This window comes from Microtus ochrogaster, chromosome 21 (assembly GCF_000317375.1).
Source record: "Microtus ochrogaster isolate Prairie Vole_2 chromosome 21, MicOch1.0, whole genome shotgun sequence".
NCBI lineage: Eukaryota > Metazoa > Chordata > Mammalia > Rodentia > Cricetidae > Microtus > Microtus ochrogaster.
Window position 1 is genome coordinate 25,288,285 of NC_022022.1, and position 23,068 is coordinate 25,311,352.

A 23,068-nucleotide genomic window follows, 5' to 3' on the forward strand; every position below is an offset into this window, starting at 1 on the left:
GAGGCAGAAATTTTTTTTCAATAAAAAAATAAAAATAAATACACTCAGTCAAAGCATATAGAGTCTTCTTTTTCCCAATAATTTAGACTTTTTCCATTATTATTAACAAAAAATACAGAATTGTTTAATCCCATAATATCTACTCAGGAGGATCACAGGAGGATACCACATGAGAGACTATGTATTTTACATATATAATCATTCCCTCACATTGCTTTGAACATGTAAAATTCATTAAAAGTTAAATTCAGTACTGAATTAGGTACTGCATATTTGGATTTCTGTATGTGTGGATATGTGTATGTAGGTGGGCGTGCAGATGCACATGGAGACCAAAAATAGACACCAATGTCTTCCCCCTTTGCTCTCCACTTCTTAAAAATTATTGTGTGTGTGTATTGTGATGAATGTATGTGTGAGTGTCTATGATGGGTGTATGTGTGTATAGGTACATGGGTGTATGTTTGTGTGTGTGTGTATATATGTGTATGTGTGTATGTATGTATGTGTGTCTGGGTACATGGGTGTATGGGTGCATGGGTATATATGTGTGTATGTGTCTATGTGCGCATGTCTGTGTGTGTCTGTCCATATGTGTGTATGTATACGTATGTGTGTATATGTGTGTATGTGTCTGTGTATATGTGTGTATGTATACGTATGTGTGTATATATGTGTGTATGTGTCTATGTGCGCATGTCTGTGTGTGTCTGTGTATATGTGTGTATGTATAAGTAGGTGTGTATATGTGTGTATGTGTCTGTGTGTGCATGTCTGTGTGTCTGTGTATATGTGTGTGTATGTATACGTAGGTGTGTATATGTGTGTATGTGTCTGTGTGTGCATTTCTGTGTGTGTCTGTGTCTATGTGTGTATGTATACGTATGTGTGTATATGTGTGTATGTGTCTGTGTGCGCATGTCTGTGTGTGTCTGTGTCTATGTGTGTATGTGTCTGTTTGTGCATGGCTGCAGAGATGCCACACTGAGCATGTGTGCAAGTCAGAGGACAGCCTGCATGAGCATGGTCCATGAGCATGGTCCTCTCCTTCCACTATGTGGTTCTCGGGGACTGAACTCAGGTCTGGGTTTGGTAGGGAGAGTATTTACCCAATGAACCTGTCCAGACCTTCCATCTCTGTTTAGAGACACGGTCTCTCAGTGAATTCACTGATCCAGCAACCACCAGGGACCCTGCTGTCTGCCCCCACCCCAGCCTTTTTACATGGTACAGAGATCTGAATTGGGCTCCCTTCCTTTGCCCATTCACCGTTCTCCAAAGCCCCCCAACCCATGTGACTTTTACTACACAGGAAAGGCCCTCTGTGTGAGCTCCATGGGAGGGTCTCAGAGTTTCAAGTCTTTGGAATCTCTTCAGGTCAAATCTTGGTCTGCCATATTACTCAGGGGAGCTAAAAGGGACAAACGGCAGCTGATTCATCCCTTGCTGCTGCTACTAAGACAACAATGAGAACTGGACTATGTGACAGAAAAAAACTTTTTAACACTTTAGACACTAGAGGAAGTAAATCCAGTATGAGCAGTGCTGAGACATTTTTATAAATCTAGAATCCAGCTGAAACTAAATTGCTTTTAGTAAATCTCCTCCAAATCTGCCTTCTTCCTGTTGAATGAGGACTGAATCTCCATACTATGCCATCAAGTTACTTAAGTAAAAGAAAGCCACCACCTCCGACAAAAAGGTCTCCACTGTACACATTTTACAGACTTCCTAAACGTCATAGATGACAAAATTCTCTTGTGCCACTGAAGACTCTTGACTTACTTGCACGCGTAGCTGTCCACTGCTTCAACATACATACACACACCACCATGCAGGCAGAACCCGTCATGTGATGGCGGACATTCTGAGTTGCTATTTCTGACCAAATGGCGATCATCTTTCCCAAGGATAGGAGGTGAAGTAGAGCCTGGAACAGTCAAAAACATGACTTTTATTTTGAGTTTCTGTGAACAGCTTACGATGAAAATATCAGGAATCATAAGCCCCACCTTTCCTTACCAAGCCTTGTGTCAGCAATTGAGAAGCTAAGCCCCTCTTTCTCTGGATTTGGGCCATCAGATACAAAGTATACTAGAGACAAAGAAAGGAGGGGCAATCCTCAATCTGAAATGATCTGGGGACCCTGTCAGACACAGACTACAGCAGCTGATGAGAAGGAAATGCTATAGTAACAGAGGAAGACTAAGAGGCAAAGCCTCCTGGTTTTGAATCGCTTCCTACTTCTTAAAGGGAAGGCATTGGGTATGCAATAAGTATTCCAGTATTTTTTCTTTCCTTCTTTGTCTTTTTCTTTTTTTTTTTTTTTGAGTGGGGCAGGGTCTCTCAGTGACTCAGGTTGTCTTCAAACTCGTGGAAATCCCCCTGCCTCAGCCTCCAACTACGGGGACTGTAGGCACCAGTCAATACCTACCTTCAATACCCTTTCAATGGAGGAAATAATTTGAGAAAAAACCAAGTCACTATAAAATCCAGAACCCAGGCAAGTAAGAACTTCTATGCAGAGCTGAGAGGGCAAGAGCCCTGCCCTGGCTGCCAGAGCCTTGGGGAACCAGCTTCTTTGTGGGACGCAGATGGCATGGTTTATGAAGTGGAATAGTGGTGACCGTTTTTTTAAAAAAATTATTTATTTATTATGCATACAATGTTGTCTTGTGTATATGCCTGAAGGCCAGAAGAGGGCACCAGACCTCACCACAGATGGCTGTGAGCCACCATGTGGTTGCTGGGAATTGAACTCAGGACCTTTGGAAGAGCAGGCAATGCTCTTAACTTCTGAGCCATCTCTCCAGGCCCAGTGGTGACCGTTTTAAAGAAACAAAAGCTGGTCGGGTTGCTAATTCACATCAAGAGACACTGGCTTTAAAAAGCAATTCTTGAAAGTAATCCTTGAAAAATCCTTGGTGCATGCTTTTAATCCTGCACTGGGGAGGCAGAGGCACGTGGAGCTCTTTGAGTTCGAGACCAGCCTGGTCTACAAAGCGAGTTCTGGGACAGCCTGGGCTGTTATACAGAAAAGCCCTGTCTTGAGAAACAAAGAATAAAGAAACAAAAATCCTTGAAAGTGACTCTTCTCTGGTTACTGCCCCACCACTGAAAAGTTGCCCTATGCTGGGCAACACATGGTGCCATGGTACCAATGGTGCCATGGCTCTTAGTCCATACTGAGGCGTGCTGTGTGTATAAAACACATACCAGACTTTTAAGACTTAGTACCAAAATTCAAGTAGATGTAAAATTTTATACAGGTTAGCTCTGAAAGTCCTAACATTTGTATGTACTAAAATAAACAAAATATGCTATTACAAGCCCAGATCTAGTTTTGACTTGCCTAGTCCTGCAAAGTTTTTCCCACGGTCCCTGAAAACAACCAACCAATGGGAGAGTAGCCACAGAGTTATGGAGAACTATCTTTACTGAACTGTGAATAATAATGATGATGATGATGATGATGATGATGATGATGATAATAATAATAATAATAATAATAATAATAATAATAATAATAATAATAAAAGTTTACTACAGATGCTATGAAGTTAACATCCATCTCAAGTTTTGGGGCCCAGCACCAAACTCTCGATGGAATCAGGCTCTCCAGCCCTGATTAAACAGTGATTTCTAGAATCCCCAAGGCAATCAGGATTTTCTGGACCAAGTTCCTCCCGGTTGACCTGGACCATCCATCCACCTACCAGGGCAAGCCAGTCCAGGTGCAGATGGGCGGCCCATGCAAGTGCAGTTGTAGCCTCCCTCCGTGTTGGTGCACTTGGCATTCTCGCCGCAGCTGTGCGCCCCCTGCTGGCATTCATCAATATCTGCCGGAGGAATAAGGGAGAAGAGAAAGGGAATTCAGAAAAGGGAGCAGGGCTGTGGAACCACAGAGTGAGTCTAGGAGGGGTTTCTTCACTGTGTGGTGCCTCATATTCCAGGGCCCTATGCATTTTAGGGCATGAGTGCTGGAAATGAAGATCACTGCGCCCACGGCTGCACACCTATTCAGGAATTCGAGGCTCCTGATACAATTTCCGTCCCTCTTAAAAGGAATGACTTGTCCAGGCCAGAGATCAGTAGAGCATCTCCAGCAAACAGCATGTCATGTCCTAAAACTCAGACTTCATTTTTGCAACTATATGCTCATCCATCTGCATAAATGACATATCAAATACAACGCTTTCCTAAGCACAAGTATGAATCAGCTCCCCTTTAGACCTGCAGCCCGCGTTCTCAGCTAGGCCTCCCTATGTCTGCGGTAAATTACTATAAGAAGAACTTGTCAGAATTTAAGCACTATGCTGGCCCTTGCCACCTGGCAGGACGCACTCAGGCAGTACCCTGGCCAGCCCAGGGGCCTATGGTTGCTATGTCACTACTTAAGTATGCAGATGCAAAAGGTCCCTTTAAGAGACAAGTTCGGCCCACTCCCCATCTCTCTTTCCCACTGCTCTTTTGAAGAGGCAGGCTGGTCTTTGCCTCTTCTTCCTCTTCCTCCTTCTCTCTGTATCTCTCTCTCTGTTCTCCCACTCCCTTTATCTCAATAAAACTCCCAAGTAAGCTCTGCCTGCACGGTGTGTTTGTCCCTCACCCGCTGCATGGCTGGTCCCGCTCCTGCTGTTTTACAACAGAGCTGCCTCAGTGTCTTCCAGCATCCCATCTCTCCCCCAGGCCACTCGCAAACACAAGAGCCTCACCTGCTCCTTAGATCACACAGCCATGAGCTCACAGCTGTGCCACTTTAGGGACGTGCCAGAGGCTTTCCTGCCACCTACAGCGGTGCTGCCCAGCACAGCAAGACCTTTCCTGTGGGAGTACTGGCTCTCTAAATCCATCTGGTCCTCCAGTCCACACTGTGCTGTTAGTTTAAAATACACACCGGCCGGGCACTGATGGCGCAGCCCTTTAATCCCAGCACTCGGGAGGCAGAGGCAGGCGGATCTCTGTGAGTTCGAGGCCAGCCTGGTCTACAAGAGCTAGTTCCAGGACAGCTAGGACTGTTACACAGAGAAACCCTGTCTTGAAAAACAAAAGAATACATAGTTTTAAGACTTCGAATGCAAGTTAAAGTACAAGCATCTAAAATACTGATTCCATAGTAAAATATTAATATTTTAGATATGGTAGAGCACATAAAATGCACTATTAAAATTAATATCACCCACTTCCCTTTAATTTTCCTAAAATAGCAGCTAGAAAGCTTAAGAAAGGGCTGTGCAGGGAAGTAAAAGCTATGCCAGCTGCCTCTCAGAGCCTGCTGATAGAACCTGAAACGCCTCTCCATATAGTCATACCCTGACAACCTAGCTCCCAGTGACTGCATCCAGGACAGGCTTTGTAAGAAGCTACCTAAGGTTCAACAAGAACAGAAGGAGGGCGTCCTGTTGGACTGGGGTCTTTCACAGAAGGAGGAGCACCGGGATTTCTGCACCGTAAGGCCACAGTGAGAAGGTGGCTCTGTAAGCCAGAAATGGCTCATTCGCCATAGCTGCGCCAGTCAGACCCTGCATGTGGGGCTGCTGCCTCTAACAGCCACAGGGAAGCAAGTGTCCGTGACCCGAACCCCCCCCCCCCACCTGTCTGTGTCCTGTGCTGCTCCAATGTTCACACTCGCACACCCAATCCAGACTTAGTGCTAGTTCCCACTTCCTAGATACATGGTTCATTCACACCTGGACACTTCCCACCCCTGCGCTAGTTCCCACTTCCCAGATACAGGGTTCATTCACACCTGGACACTTCCCACCCCTTCACACTTCTGCTTAATTCATACTCACCTCCTCCACAAGTCCCTCCAAGAGGACACTTCCTTCAGGAAATCTTGCCGGAGACCTCAAGCAGATACCCCTCCCAGTTCCCAGCTTCATTGTGTTTCTGCTTCTCTTATGCCGTGCATCTGTCTTTGTCTCTTATCAAAGCTGAGTTTCTTTTAGATCATGGTCTGTTGGCAAGTAAGAACTGGCTTCCCAATCTTGATGTTCTTCATAGTTCTATTGCCTTTGCTCGTAATGGAGACTACCGACTTGGAATTACTATCCTGAATAGATCAGACTAACTTCTGTTCTATGTTTCCTGTGGTTTTGAATTCTCTCTTTCTCCGAAAGTTATGAGATTGAACCTCTGGCCTCATGAACGCCATACAAGTACTGTAACTGAGCCATGCCTCCAGCCCTCAAATTGATGTAAACAAACAAACAAAATCAGAATTCCTGTTGTAATCTCAAGTTAGAAATCCTCTCTCAATTTGATAGAGCTCACTCTTCCCAAAGCAAAATCATGCACTGTTGAAACTCTTTTTTTTAAAAAAATTATTTATTTGTGTGTGTGTGCAAAATTTATTTATTTGTGTGGAGGTCAAAGGACAGCTGGCAGTTGGTTCTTTTCCATCTTTATGTTGGTCCCAGGGATTGAACTCAGGCTGCTGGGCTTGGCAGCAAGTACCTACACCCACCAAGCCATCATAGCTGCCCATCAACATTTTTTTTATAGAATGTATGTTCCAAGCCTGGCTTGAAGCCTGTCACCTGCTGTGCTGGACACTTTATGTCAACTTGACAGAGGCAAGAGTCACGTGAGAGGAGGGAGCCCCAGCTGAGAAAATGCCTCCCTAAGACTGGGCTGTAGGCAAGCCCGTGGAGCATTTTCTTAGTTGATTGATGTGAGAGGGCGGTCCTGGGTTAAGAAAAGAGGCTGGGCAAGTCATGGGGAGTAAGCCAGCAAACAGCACCCCTGCATGGCTTCTGCATCAGCTCCTGCCTCCAGATTCCTGCTTGTTTGGGTTCCTGCCCTGACTTCCCTCAGTGATGGACTTATCTGGAAGTGAAAACTGAACTCAACCCTTTCCTTTCCAAGTTGCTTTGTCATGGTGTTTCATCACAACAATAATAACCCTAATTAAGACACATACTTATCAAATACACACACACACACACACACACACACACACACGTGCACACAGAGAGAAACACATATCGAGGTACAATGGTAGAAAACACAAACATACCATGGCTTCCATGGTCCTGAGGATCCCCATGGAGCCAGGCAAGGCAAGGCCATGACACCCTTTGGCATATTTGATAGGAGGCAGGTAAGTGAGAGTGGGAATCTAGAGTTTAAGTCTCTGTGAAAATATACCTCCTTTTTTCTTCAAAAGAAATGAAATATGATGTCTGTTTGCCCAAAATATCTGTGAGCCTGCTTAATTAGAGCAGTGACATTTTCCTGACTGACTGCCAAATGTGTGCTTAAAAGTGGGTTTTCAGATGTCTGGGGACTGCACAGAGCTAATCTGATAAAGTTTAGCCTAAGCCATCCAGATCCACAAATGGACAGTCATGACCTTCACATGTGAGAGAAAACACCGCCAGTGGAGTTTCTTATCAGGGCATCTGCCCTTCACGGTTTGTTTCCAGAAGGAGGAACAAAAAAGCCCAGAAGAGGAGCCAGGAAGTCCTGAGAAAGTGGCTAAGCACCGCACTAGGTGAGGGTGGCCTAGGGCAGGCCTCCACTTGTGCAGTGACGCTGACACCTGGGGCAGCAGAAGCCATCCAGAGAGTGAACTCCCAGCCCACAGCCCCACCCAGGCCCTGGCAGAGGAGAGCGATTTATGAAAGGGCCTTCAATCATTCTGTACTTGCAGCGAGATGTCAGTGCTGGAAGCTCTCGTCTCATGACGCCCGCCTTGGAGCCGCCTGTCCATTCCTTCATGCTCCCAACACACCCACACCAGCTCTGCACATCAGCTCTGCACATCACCGCCGTCCGGTTGCTACGCTCAGTCACAAGGAGATGCTGCCCAGCTACCCACTGAAGGCTTACAGCACTGAGCCCTGATAAACCGCCATCACTCAAACCCCAGGGAAGGAACTAAAAAGAAAAAGAGGTAGACAATCTCCTCGGCGGCTTGTGCCTTGTGGCCAAGAGACTGTTGACTGAGCCCTAAACTGCATCTGTCTGAACAGGTCACACGACTTCTCGTTTCTTCTCGCTTGACATGTGTCTCTCTCCGATCACATCCCGCCTTGTCTTGGCCCACAGCAACCACAACTTTTGATGAATCTCCTTAGCTTGCCTCTTCCCCCGCCTTGCCCTCTGGCACCTGCGTGCGCTCACCAAGACAGTTGATTCCATCTCCTTCATAGCCTTCTGAGCACCTGCAGGCGTAGCTGCCCTCCGTGTTGATGCACTCGGAGGAAGTGGTGGGACACCTCGCGCTGCCCAGCGCACACTCGTCTATATCTGTGGGCAGATTGTGTACACGGAAAATGTTTAGGCCAGCAATGGTTTTCAACCCGTGGGTCATGACCCCCACAGAGGTTGCATTTCAGATATCCTGCATATTGGATATTTACATTAGGATTCAGATATCCTGCATATTGGATATTTACATTAGGGTTCATAGCAGTAGCAAAATTAGCGATGAAGTGGCAATGAAATAATTTTGTGGTTGGGGGTCACCACAACATGAAGAACTGCATTCAAGGCTCACAGCATTAGGAAGGGTGAGAAGCACTGGGGTAGGCAATCCTGGAAATTAGCATCGGGACTATAAGGAAGACTAAGCCTTTGTACAGTCAATCACTCGGCTGCTAACAGGAGCTATTAATGAATAAATCGACATTTTAGACTTGAATTTAATTTTCTAATTAATTCTTATGAAGTTCTCACCTGTCCAAATAGCTAAGTCCTTCTGAGTAAATTATGTTCTGCCAGTGTTTCCGATGACAAGGACTGACATTTTCCCAGAATTAACCAATGAGGCTATCAATATAAAATCGAAATCTATCCATCACAATCTACTTATTTTGCTAAAACATATATGTTAGCATTTTATGAAGAAAATGTTCTATTTTGTGAATTTGTAAGCATGACTTGAGCTCAAATTCATGCTTCTCTTAATGACAACTTCATTTTTTGCATAATTTTAGTATAGCATCAGTATACTATGAGGCAGTGGTATATGTAAATAGGCTCATTTTCTGTACATACAATACTTCTTTTCTAACATCAAATAATTTATTTAAGCCTCCAAATTTCTTAAATCCTGGAGATTTTTAAGTCAGTAAATGCAAAAAGAATGCTTCTGGTTCATGATTTTTCAAATTTGGGTATTCGGCCTTTGCTCTTACCGGAACACACGTTTCCAGGCCCAGCAAAGCCTTCCAAACACTGACACGCAGCAGTCTCTCCCTCTGAGACACAGCGAGCATGCCTGTCACATGCCCCAGGGCCACAGTCATCTTGATCTGCAAACACAAAAACCCCACGCAATTATTTCCAGTCTTCAGAGAAGACAGTGGACCTCAGCGTGCTGGACAGAACATCCCCACATGGCCTTCCTGCAGTTCAAGTATGAGCTAGCCTCCAAACAGAAAGAACTGGTTAGACCTGTCCTCCATGTCTGTTTTACTAGATGCGGAAGATACATCTCACTGCTTCCATGGAGCCCAAACTTCAGCTGTATGTTTTGTGTGCTTGTTAGTTTTGCATTGCTTTGGTTTGTTGATTGTGGTTTGGTTGCTGCTCTGGCTTTCTCAATTTTTTTTTAAAGATTTTATTTATTATATATACAGTGTTCTGCCTCCATGTATGCCTGCATGCCAGAAGAGGGCACCAGATCTCATTACAGATGGTTGTGAGCCACCATGTGACTGCTGGGAATTGAACTCAGGACCTTTGGAAGAGCAGCCAGTGCCTGTAACCACTGAGCCATCCTTTTCTACCAGGTAGCAGTGACAGCAAACAGCCAAGACTGGCCCTAACATGAGATGCTCCTGCCTCTCTCTCCCAGAGGCTGAGCTAGACCTCAGTCTTAAAAAAGTCATCTGGTGTTCGGAGAGTTCTCTGTGGACTTGTTTATAATTAGTTTACAGCATCTGCACATTTAAACTACTAGCAATGCTTAAAACAGACTCCAATTTTAAGAAGATTTTACTTAAAATTCCTAACCATTGTGACATCCGAAAGGCCCACCTATTCTTCTCCAGAAACACAGACTTGCATGTAGCGAGCAGATCTGTTTATGACAAGGAGATTGACTCAGAGAAAGACTTATTATTATTTTACTAATATCATGTTTCATATCGAGTAGGATATATGTCTCAGAGTGTGCTTATTATCAAGATTTATGCACTGACTTGTAAGCCTCCTGGCAACTTCTCAAAGTCACGAAGCATACAAGTCAAATGCTGTACAGGGATCATTTCATTTCATACCCCACTGCAATGCAAATGCCCCCGGGGGGGACAGAGGTACATATCAAGCCGCAGATATGAGTAAGTTTTTCTTTGTTTCTTGCCTTTCTGCTTTAACCACTTGTGCTTATAATCATTCCCCCAAATGCCACCCACCACCTCCTTTTTGGAGTTGGAGTAGCTGACATACCACAGCAGTCTGTGAACCATCACCTCTCTGGTCACTGGTCAGTTTGTTCGCAGTGTACAGGGAGATAAAATGAAGCCTTCTGAGCCCATTTGGGAATCAAAGGTTAAATGTTCTAAGCTGGATTTGGGTCCCATGTGACGACAGACACTGGGGTAATGGTGTGTTTGTGTTTCATATGCTTCGCTGCTCATTTCTTTTGTGTGAACACATGCCTTTCATGCTTGCTTGGTGACTCCCTGTCACTCACAACTCAAGATGGGTGCATTCAAATATTTAGTTCCCAAATCAGAAGGCTGCTGAGTGGACAGGATCCAAATCACACCAGGCATTTGAAACCACTGTAAAAGCTCCTAAACTAGAAAATAACTCAGGACTTTTGCAAACCTTGAGTCATTTTGCATGATGGAAAGCAACAGACACACAGTAGGAGGCACGGGCTACAACCAGAGTTCTTTCTGTGACAGGCTAGCTGTAGACACAGTGGCAATGCTCAACCGTCCTCTCTACACTATGAACAGGGATTTCTGCAATGGTTGCTGCTTTCCGTACGTGTTGTAGAAATCCAAGGAAAAAGTGATTGTTTCAAAAAATTCTCTGCAAATTAAAATTTACTACACATATCTAAATAAAGATGATAAGGAAGGGCATAGTCAGGGTTGCAGACTTGGTTCAGTGGCTAAGAACACTTGCTGCTCTTCCAGGGGACCACGGTTTGATTGCTGCACCCATATGGCTGTGCACAGACATCTGTAACAGTAGTCTCAGAGAATCTGACGGGACCAGGCACCCATGTGGTGCACAGACATACATGTGGAAATACAGTCGTACACATAAATAATTAAAACATTTTAATAATTAAAAAGGCCTAGTGATAGCTTAATAATCAGGGCTGAAGGTGTAGCCCAGAGTGAGCACCAGCACTTAAGGAACAAAGCCCCCAATGCCAGAAGCTCTGGGAGCTGAACTGTAAAAATCAAATTCACTCAGAAGTACCTAACTTGTACCCAGGTCCTGCTGAGTGATAAAAATGCAGTAACGCAAGGATGCAAACGCAAGCTCTGCTGTCCTGCATTATCTCTGATGCAAACGCAAGCTCTGCTGTCCTGCATTATCTCTGAAGACTAAGCGAATGCAAAGTCAAACACAGGCATAAGTCCTCACAGTGTTTGAGTGCAGCACCATTCCTGGGCCCCCCACAGCCCTCGACGTGCTCTTTGGGGGCAATCTTTCTCAAGTATGTGAGAATATGCTCTAGGGGCATGTATGGGTCCCTGGTGAGTCTGGACGGGGTCTCTAGCTCACTGATTGATTGATAATGCTTCATGTGACTGGACAGCTTATTATCACATTCAGCTGTGGCCATGCAGGTTGAGATTATTTCACATGGCCTGGTATCCGAAGCACTTGGTACAGTGTATGACCAGAAAAATAGCCAAATAAATCTACTTCTAGTGTGACACATTTTTCTGACTCCTCTTATTTCAACATGAATTGGTTATTTGATCATATTTACTTTTTAAGAATTCAAATATTTACTTTTCTATGTTTGCATGTATTCATATTCACGTGTGTGCATGTGTGCAGAGGCCAGAAGGACGCTGACTTCCTTCCTCAATCATTTTCTACCTGATTTTTTTTCTTTTTTTTTTTTTTTTTTTTTTTGAGCAAATGTCTCTCACTACATGAGCTTGCTAATTCAAACTGGCTGGCTGGCAGGCAGGCCTCAGGGGTCTTCCTGTATCCATGTCCCCAGCACTAGGGACAAGTGCCAGCTCCCACGCCCTGGTTTAGTGTGGGTCCTCGGGATCCCCACGCTTGTGCAAGCACTTTACTAACCAAGTCCTCTCTCCAGTCCTTTGTCATCCTAATTTTCAGAATCTTTAGTCAGGTCACCAATTAATACAACTCAGCCTTAGTTTTCACATATTGATTATCCTTGTTACTAAAAAATATAGGTCTTCCTATCATCAGAAACCCCACTGCTGGAGCATGCAGCCCTGGAGTGCCCTGCACATCTCCTCTGCAGACGACCAAATCCAATGTCCTCTCACTGAGCTTTCAAACACTTTGTTTAGGCTTGCTTTTTGAGATGGGGTTTTTTTCTGTGTAGCCTTGGCAGTCTTAGAACATAGACTAGGCTGGCCTAGAACTCAGAGACCCACCTGTCTCTGCCTCCCCAGTGTTGGGATTAAAGGCATGCGCCACCATCACCCAGGAGTTTTCAAACATTTTTAAAAGCTACAGATGTTGTGTTGAAACAAAATATTACTCAAGGGACTGAGGAGACGGCTCAGTGGGTAAAGTTGGGACCCCCAACATCCAGGTAAACAGCAGGTGGGTGTGACAGGCTCCCTATAATCCCAGTTCTTGGCAAATGGAGACAGGGGATTTCCTGGAACAAGCTATGGATTCAGGAGACCCTGTCTGACTATATGAAGCAGAAAGTGCTAAAGAAGACATCTGACATTAACGTCTAGTCTCACAGGGTGGGTTTACAGTAGAGCTCTAGGGCTCATCCGAAAACTACTTGCCTTATGAGTGAGCACAGAACGTAATAGACTCATGTTCCCTAAAGTTGTTACACATTGAAAAACAATTGACATTCTCCTGATAGATATGCACTATAGACAAGGAATTCTGACATTTTCTGTTCATGGGGTCTTGGCAATAATTAAAGTAATCAATTAATACTGCTCATCAATTGCTATCAACTTTTCACAATGGCTAGATAGATCAAGTACTGTCCATAGGAGATAGGTGGGGAAAGACTTGTCTCTTCTGTCCTAATTGTCACCTCTGTTTCCAGTTATACTTCAAAGATTGCAGCCTTGAGGCTGTCAACATGTCCAGTCCAAGTCTAAGCCAACAGAGCTGCACACACTTTTCAGAAGAGGAAGAGCCGAGTCTGAGGTTGGGCTGCAGCAGATTTGGCCAATACTGTATTAGGGAGCACGAGCACAGACCTTCTTATTGAGAGAGTGGAAGCTGTCAGAACCAGAGCTGTCTGGGGGAACTCACAGGTCGTACCTGACACCATGATTTCGGCCACTAAGGTGTGCTGGGACTCTATACTGTTATCTTCTGGGGCTTCCGTCCTAATTATGTTGTCCAACGATGTTGCCTCGTGACTGAGCTCAGCGTTGTCACCTGTGGGACGAAGGCTCCAATAGTTAAGCCTTTCGATTTCAAGGAAAGTTTGATTGAATTGACATTGATAGCTAGTCACTGGTAACGAGTTCAAACTCATTTTAATAATAAGATTGAGGGAAGTGGGCAGGGTTTGGTGAAGCCAATGGGGAGAAATATGGGGTTCTTTTGGATAAAGAACAGTGTTCACATACCAAGCTCCTTCTGAATATAACCAGCTCAGAATCGCAGACCACAATAACAGAGAGTTGGGAGAGCATCTCTCCCCGACCTGTCTTTTCTCTTTGGTTTTTTGATTTTTCTACAGGGTTTCTTTGTGTAATAGCCCTGTCTGTCCTGGATCTTGCTTTGAAGATCAGGAAGGCCTTGAACTCACAGAGATCCACCTGACCTGCTTCTACCTTCTGAGTGCTGAAATTAAAGGCATGTGCCTCCAGCGCCCAGCTCCCAACTGCCTTTAATATTAGCTCCTTCCTTTGTTCTGCTTTTGTATTTACACTAGCCGGATTTCACTGAGACTTTAAAGTTAACGTGCATGAAACGCCTATAGTAACACACAGCTCACTGCTCCCGCGGAGGAGGACATGGAGTCCCCAAGGCAGCACTTTGCTCAGCTGTGCCCCTCGGACCCTGGGTCCCACTGCACAGAGTCCACAGTACCAGGACTCTCTGCGCCACAGGAGAAAGCCACTCTCTCCGCCATGCTCACACTGTTATTAATACAGCAAGGCGGTGTGGGGAAGAGGGGGTGCCATAGCACAAGCAAAGGGGACAACACCAATGCTCACCAGGAGCTGAGGCCTCTACTACCCACTCGGTAACCTCACAGCGAAAACAAGAGACACAGCGAGCATTGCTAAGGTTCAGATCCCTTGGCCATTATCTCTGGAATTTCCCTACTCTGGATAATAAAATAAGTAACACACACATGAAAGGCTATCCGGGTCCTGTTGACCTTATGATAGTTGCCTGGAGAAGCATGCAAGTCCTTTTTGAGATGTGAGCAGAAATCCTCCCTTTCTCCACTCAAAGGATGATGGACAGGCAAACTATGGGTAACCGGCAAGGCTTCCCTCAAAAACAAATGGCATGAAGCCCGCCGCTTCCCCAAAGAAACAGCCGGCAGTATCTGTTTCATGTGTCGGACTCCTCATCACAGGTAAGTTTTAAGAAACTAGGGCCCGGGCAGTTCTGACAGCCAAAGAACAATATTCCCCCTGAAACCTGTTAAACAGCACCCCTTTCAATAGGCTATTAAGTGATCCCCCTGCCCCTGTCTTTTCAACATGTCTCCCAGAGGCCATGTGTGCTTCTCAACTGTCAACCAAGAGAACAGAGAAGTGGCCGTGGGTCCAGCTGCTGTCTGTGCCGCTGACTTCAAGACTGACATGGAAAACAATGGCTCCTTTCTCACTACCTGTTTTGTCAGAAAACATGCATATTTAGTCCTTGCCATAAACTACACTATGCTGAGAAACATTAGAGTTCTCTTAATATCATTTGAATTAAGATTACATTTTTTTCAGTATCCTAAGAACTGATAAATATAATTCATATGTATAAAAACCCTTTGGGGATCTTAAGAAGTCTTTTAAAGAGCATAAAGGAGTTCTGAATCTAAAAAGCATGAAACTATTATCCTAAGGCAACAAATTAATAGAGGAAAAATGTCTGAAACCCCAATATCTACCTCCACTCCACAGACAGAGCCATCCACTCACTGTTATCAACCTGTCACTTAACTTATATTTATAACACGCATACCAGATAATTACGCACCTTCTAAAAAGGCTTAACAAAATATAAATTATCTTTGGCACATTTTTGGGAGGAAGATACCAAAGGATGTCTCCAGATATTCCTCGTTTGGGCACGCACTGAAGGCAGAAAGGTCGTACGTCATCAGGGCTTACCCCCTCGCCTCTCTCTCCCAGCTGCCGCTTCTCGGTACGCACCTCCTGTCCCTGTTTGCTACTTTAAAGTCATTTCTCTAAAGGACTCACGTTTTCCTACTGGGACCTATAGTGTGGGAAGGAGACTGCCTTTCACAGCCCTTAAAATTAAGAACATAACATTTCTAAAGAAACTGGCTCTAAACATCGCTGGGAGGTGGCACAATGTGGACATTTATTTCTAAGCCCCAGCACAGTCCACTACAAATGGGGAGAATACGGAACTTAAATCCTTTTCAATGAGAAGTCAGTCTAATTTAGTCTATAATAAGGAATAACAGCAACAAAACTCACTGGGGCAGGGACGAAGAAACCCAAACACACTCAGCATTTCTGAAGACAAGGAGCACTTAATAATACAAAACAATGCAACCTTCAAAAGCAGAAGCATGGATGTCCTACTGCACGGAGCCCGGGGGAGGGGGGGATAATTCAGCTGCATAGTATGCTACATTACCAGCCAGTAACTAACTACCTTTCTGGTCAAGACACATCTTCCCATCCTGGGCTTTCACAAAACCTTCACGACACAAACACTGAGCAGTTCCAAAGCTCTCTTGGCAGATATGGTCACAGCCACCGTTTTTGTGTATGCAGGGATCGGCCCCTAGCAGAGAACAGAGAGAGTGTGGATGGGTCTGGAGAAGTCAAGGATGTTGCAAATCAAGGACATCTCCGGGTGAGAACTCAGCCATTCGAAAGGGAAGGTGTGCACAGACTGCTCTCACTGGAGTTCCCACGGGGGCAGACAGCTCAGAATGTTGCTACCTTAGAATTATTTGCTGAGCATAGTCGGTAGTTCAGTTTGTAAGGCTCCTTAGTCAGGTGTGATTCCTATTTCCTGACCCATGATCTAGTCAAACTCAGATCTTCAGGAAGAGGAGCTGCTGGAGAGAGCTGAATGACTCTTCCTTGGCTTGTTACTCGCTGCTGCTCACCCTGTGAGGGTGAGGGAAACCCACGTACGGGTAGAAGTTTCCACCGCAAAAATCTAAGTTGCCTGAATCAATAACTATTAACATATCAATTATTTCTATTTGATACTACAAATTCCAAATGGGACTTTCTTTCAACTGGAGTGTTTACTTTGTGGTAATCTATCTATCTATCTATCTATCTATCTATCTATCTATCTATCTATCTATTTATCTAATATATTTCTATTATCATATCTATCTATGTATCTATCTATCTATATCTACCTATATTTATATCTACCTATCTACCTACCCATTTGTCTATCTACTATGAAAAGGATCTAAATTGCTTATCCTTTTTAAAAAAATATTTATTTTTGTGTGCATTGGTGTTTTGCCTGCATGTATACCTGTGTGAGGGTATCAGGCCCCTTGGAACTGAAATGAAGACAGTGAGCTGCCATGTGGGTGCTGGAAATTGAACCTGGGTCCTCTGAAAAAATAGCCAGTGCTCTTAACCCCTGAGCCATCTCTCCAGCCCCCTTAAATTGCTCATCCTTATTTCTGCAACCAGAGTCTTTGCAACGTAGAAAGTAGGTAAAATGGAGCAGGGCGCGGGGCGTGGCTGCTGGGATAAAGCCTAGATGACTAAAATCACCGTATCAGGGATGAAGCACAAACTACCAAACTACCAAGTTTGTCTGGGTTTTGATTCAAACAATGCACAAATTGCAGAAAAATTTAACATTTATAGAGACAGATGGAAAGAAAAATCACAAAATCCCCTCCACCCCCACCACCTGCTACCATTGGTTATCACGGCCACAGTCTCTGGTGCAGGAGGGCCTGTGGGACTGCTCCGGTGTACCTGGTTTTGCCAATGGGTGGACCACAACCAGTGACGAGGGCTTCAGCATGCTGCCTCGGAGACGTACCCTATTTTGGCCAGTCCTCTTGTTCACCCTTATTACCGAGGGGATAGCCCAATCCGAGAACCACACGTGATCCTCAAACACGGCTACAGCAAAGGGGTGACCTGGAAGCAATTGAAACGCCATTCAGTACAGAGAGGTTCTCTTCACAGGGGGCATTTATAAGGGGACAAAGCTTAGAACCACGTCACTACATCATAGGTGGCTGCTGACCTACAAGGGTCTTAACAGCACCAAGGAGGAGGCCAGTGTGGAATGTTTTGTGCCCATCTGCCACAGACTGAACTTGAGTGTGTTTCCTGCTGCTCCTTGGGCCAGGTTCCTGTCATGAGCACTAGAATAATTTACATGACTGAGCAAGTGGTTTTTGAAACTGCCATCTCCATTGCTGTATTCCCGAGTTCATCTCCTCACTGCATTCCCGAGTTCGTGTCTCCTGGCTGCTCTCTCTTCTTACACATCATCCTTTCTTACTTCTCCCAGGCCTATACTGCCAAGAATGACCCCATCTCTTCATATTTACCCTCCTCCCCAAGCTTAGCGTGCGTATTGGCATCCCACCTTTTGTACCAATGGCCGCCTCCCCTTATCCCATTAGCCTGTCTCTTCCCTGCTGTTCTGAAAGGAGCTTTTTGAACACCTATTATCTGTTGCCTCCAATTCCACAGCTCCTATAGATCATCCAGTGGGCTGCCTTCTGAGCGCTCCTCAACTAAAACCACCTCTGCAGGCCTCTGGAACTGCTGCGAGGAGGGGTTTGAGGACAGGCCAACACCACACAGTGTCTCAAGACACCAGAGTGCAGGAGATCCACATTCAGAAGCCTTGGAGGCGTTCATCATGCCTCTTACGTTCACCAGGTCAACAAATTTGGAGAAGTGAAAGAAATGTCTCCCCCTTGTGGTGGAAAACTCAAATGACTTGTCTTGGCCATAGTGTCCTCCGCTTTACCACTATCAGCCAGGATCCTTAGCATTCATTTCAATCTCTAGTCCTTTGTCCGAAAGCAAAACCATCAGCACAGCATGGGGGTTTCTTTTACATGACTGATGCTCCTTTCATTGTGGGTAGAAGACACACAACACAACCTTTGCCGCCTTAGCCTCCGTGTACTGTTCAGCAGGGGAAGTGTGCACACACTGATGTGCAACCAGTCTCTAGAAATCCAGAATTACTATGAGCAAACAGGAGTGTCTAGCTATTTGTCTTTTTAGTCATATAGTATAATGTCCTTAAAGATTGTCCATTTGAAGCATGTGTTAGAATTAGCTCTTATGTTTCAACAAACACATTGAACACAATCATCCTTACCTATGGCAAACAACCACAGCTAATTGCACTTTAATTAAAGATGAATTCATTCAATCCTTTCATTAAAAATCCTGAACTGTTGGGGCTCAAAAGATGGCTCAGTGGTCAAAAGCACTGGCTACTCTTCCAAAGGACTTAGATAAGAATCCCAGCACCAACACGGCACCTCAAACTGTCTTTAACTCTAGTTCCACAGGATACAATGCCCTCTTCTGGCCCACCATGGGCCTGAGGCATACATGCTGGCAAAACACCCATACATATAAAATTAAAAGAAAAAGAAAATCCTGAACAGTCAATTGAGACGACGTCACATGTACTGCAGTAGGTGGCGCTCTAGAGTAAGAATGACTAGACAAACACATTATTTGCAATTGCTCTTCAAGAGAAAATTACACTATTCAGATTGCAATAACCCTTGAAATTATAAAATATACACTAAAAGGCTATGAAGCTGGTGAAGAGTTCGCCTATTCCTATTGTCCTGTAACTCTGTTTAATCTCCAGCACCACCTAAATTGGGTATGGGAACGTGCCTATCACCTCAGCACTCTGGAGGTGAAGGCAGGAGGGCCAGAGCTCAAGGCCATCTCCCACTACATAATTCAAATCCAGCCTGGGATACATAAGACTCTGTCTCAAAAATAAATAAAATAAAGTATTATATACTATTTTTTTTTATCCAGAATGTGAGGCTTTTACATCCTGGTTAGGAATGTTCATATATCTACCTCTATAATGAAGTTATAGTTTTATTTAATTGGGTAGTATTTAAAAAAAATCAAATCAGCCACTTCCACATCTTCATCCCCTATGAGAAATCAATGAATGTCTGTCAAGGCTGAACTATAAATGCAAGCTTACCATTATTTATGAAGAATATAGTTGTTTTAAACAATTGTAGAAATATATACAATTTAAATATTTCTCTTTGCTTGATTTCATGCTATATTATCTAGAAAATTACTGTCTCTAAACTAAATAGATTTGGCAAAATAACTATTTTGTTAATTCCTTCCTACAAGAAACTAATATTTGATCTTTCTAAGCAGTGTCTAAAGCCCTAAAATTCTTCCAACACTTCCAGGTTCTCACTTTCCTTATACCAACCTGCTATCAGACCCTCCCTAATTTTTATTTGTAATGTTTAATCCTGCAATCTTCTATTTCACTTTTTAATACCATGTGAAATGATGCCTGGACATCCCTTGTAACTTGTTCAGCGATGTCCTTCTCTCTATACCTCAATCTGACCACTGAACTGTCATCTAGATGATTTCCCTGAAATGCCAATCTTGTCACATATGCCTCTTGCTCAAGAACATTTACTGTATCCTTAGAAAATCCAAGTTTAGGTTCAGTCGCTTTATCCTGGTAGCTCTGTTTACCACATGGCCCAGTTCCCAAGTCCAGAGGAATTTCCCATGCACACTGCATTTGTACTTCTCTTTGATAGGCTACAGAGAGTGTGCACATGTGTGTTTCTTTGTATTTCTGTGTATGGATGTATGTGGGTACCTGCAGAGGCCAGAGGAGGGTATCAAAATCCTTGGAGCTGGAGTTACAGGTGGTTGTGAGCTGTTCAACATGGCTGCTGGGAACCAAACCCTGGTCCTCTGGAAAAGCAGCAAGTGCTCTTAACCACTAAAATCATCTCTCAAGTCCCTGACTTAACATTTTAAAGATATTTATGAAAATGTATGCTCTCCTATGAATAATCTGAAAATGCAATAGGGGAGAAAATGTCCTTGATTAATCTTTGTCCATATTTTCAACTGATTTTCATTAATTCTTGAAAAATGATATTATCACAGTTATAGAATGTCAGGTTAAAAAGACAGAAAAAAATAATTTTTATTCTTAAATAAGTTCAGAAAAAATAAGACTTTCACTCTTATTTGGAAACATCTTGGATTATACAACACTAATTTTTTCATTATTCCAGTGCTCAGGTAATCTTTCTATTTCATAATTCTTGAAGAAATCTATCTCTATAGTCTGGCTAAATGTATATGCACATGTAAGCATATTCTAGATTTAACATTCATCAGCATTTAATCAAGATGAAGAGGTCAGAGTCTGGAGAGACGGCCCAACTATCAAGAGAAAGTACTGTTCTTGAGAATCTGTGTTTGGTTTCTAGTTCCCATATCCACTGGCTCACAATCACCTAGTAACTCCAGCTCCAAGGAACCTGATACCCTCTTCCGGCCTTTGTGGGTACCTACACTCATGTACACATTCCCAAACACATACATATGTGCACATAATTTAAAAAAATAGAATGAAAAATTCTATAGAAATGATAAAAAGAAAGACAAAAAGAATCATCCACCCCAAAGTCTCACCTACATCATTCTGGGCAAGTCTTCGGCGTTTGGAACCATCCAGATTGGCCATTTCAATCACTGACTGCTTGGTGTCGCACCAATACAAAGTGTCTGTTAAGTAGTCAATTGTGATTCCACTGGGCTCCAAGAGATCAGAGCTGGCTATCAGCAGCCGGCCAGAACCCTGAAGGGAAGAGCTTTCAATCCGCGGATACATCCCTGTGTCCGTCCAGAACAGTCTCCTTCAATCAAGAAAACTCACAAGTCAAATTTGCATGAAAAGCTCTTCTATTCTTTCAACACTGAAATGTCGATATAAATCATTTTAGGGTGTAAAGAGTGGTGCACTAAGCAATACACAAGGAGAAAACGGAGCATAGCATGCTAAACAATTAAAAGCAAAAAGGAAGAACACCCTCAACTGTCTGTAAAAATCCTTATCTAGAACAAAAAATGGGGTCAGATCACTAGATGGAAAAGGAATTGGTATTTAATATTATAGAATATTATTAATCAAATTTGTACTTGAATGAACAGTATTAACAGCAAAATGCAATCAATTTGATGGTTCTTTTTTTTTTTCCTTTCAAGACAGTGTTTCTCTGTGTAGTCCTGGTTGTCCTGGAACTCACTCTGTTGACCAGGCTGGCCTCAGACTTAGAGATCTACCTGCCTCTGCCTTCCAAATGCTGGGATTGAAGCTGTGCGCCACCACTGCCCAGCTTGGCAGCTCTTTCTTATATTATGCACAAAATAAACGACAATAAAAGGAATAGTGTGTTTACCTGTTTCCTAGATTTATGCAAGGTGCTGTACCTATTAAGATAATTTAAACTTTCATGAACTAGGCACATTTCTTAAAAAATATTAATATGGTTTAATATCTGGTTGGCTCGCTTAACATCTAGAGAGATGTGTTCTCGTTGTTTTAACTATTTGATTGGCTCCAGATTAATTATCAGTTACTACTAGCACATTGTTCAGAAACAACTATAAAATTCCCATTTCTCTCTTTGCTTTTTAGTAATTCTGAAGAAACTCTTGATTCTCCTTAACTCTCCACACTCAAACCAGAATGTGATGCTAATTCATTGTTAGTAGCATAGAATCTACTACTCTTTCAAAATTCACATCTTTGCTTATCTGGTTCTAGGAATGACCTATCATTTGAGGTCTTCCAAGGTTTTTTTAAATAGAGTTGATAAGTCAACACACCTACTTTTATTGTCTTCTCAAGAAACAGCAATGCATATTTTTAAATCTTTTTTTTAGTAAAGGATTTTTTAAAATGTGTGTATATGAGTGTTTTGGCATGTCTATAATACATTTCATGACTGGTACCTGTGGAGGCAAAGAAAGGTTATCAGATCCCCTGGATGGAGTTACAGATGGCTCTGAGCTGCTGTGTGGGTGCTGGGAAACAAAGCTGGGTCCTCTGGAAGAGCAGCCAGTGCACTTAACCACTGAGTCATCCCTCCAGTTCCAACAACATAAGATTTTTAAGGAAAGTAGACTCGTGGGCTTAAGTCTAACAGGTTAATGAGGACTGAGAGCTGAGGAAGGGATGGTGTTGTTAATCATGCTGGTTCTGATCTGAGCAAAATTCACAGATCTTGGTTTCTGATTACACTGACCCCCTGTGTCTTAGCACAAACTTGAGCATCTTAGATGTGAACACCTTAGACATGAGCATGGTCATGAGCATCTTAGACATGAGCACCTTAGACATGGAGCATGGTCATTAGCATCTTAGAGTGAGCACCTTAGACGAGCATGGTCACAGCATCTTGGATGTGAACGGGGGCACAAACTCAGCATCTGGTGCCTTCTTTTCATAAATACCTACTTGGCCTTTGGATGCACAGCTATTCCTCGTGGCTTTGAGATGTTCTCCTTGATGATTATTTGACGATACTTTCCACTCAAATCGCTCCCTTCAATGAGAGACTTCCTAAAAAGGTATTTAATGTAAGTGGGGAGGTGTTATATCAACATTACTTTTCAAATAAAACTACTAATTTTCTCATACTGATACATAAACATGTTCTCTCTCTCTCTCTCTCTCTCTCTCTCTCTCTCTC

At 43.6% G+C, this 23,068-nt stretch overlaps 1 protein-coding gene across 1 annotated transcript in view; it reads right to left on the minus strand.

The window, feature by feature from the left end:
* Window positions 1–23,068, minus strand: part of Egf (epidermal growth factor) — a 74,442-nt gene that overhangs the window by 12,005 nt on the left and 39,369 nt on the right. The window contains 9 exon segments of the mRNA XM_005357426.2: window positions 1,786–1,930; window positions 3,717–3,839; window positions 8,128–8,253; window positions 9,144–9,260; window positions 13,417–13,545; window positions 15,955–16,104; window positions 17,283–17,450; window positions 21,006–21,229; window positions 22,834–22,938. Coding sequence (XP_005357483.2) covers window positions 1,786–1,930; window positions 3,717–3,839; window positions 8,128–8,253; window positions 9,144–9,260; window positions 13,417–13,545; window positions 15,955–16,104; window positions 17,283–17,450; window positions 21,006–21,229; window positions 22,834–22,938 — 1,287 coding nt within the window.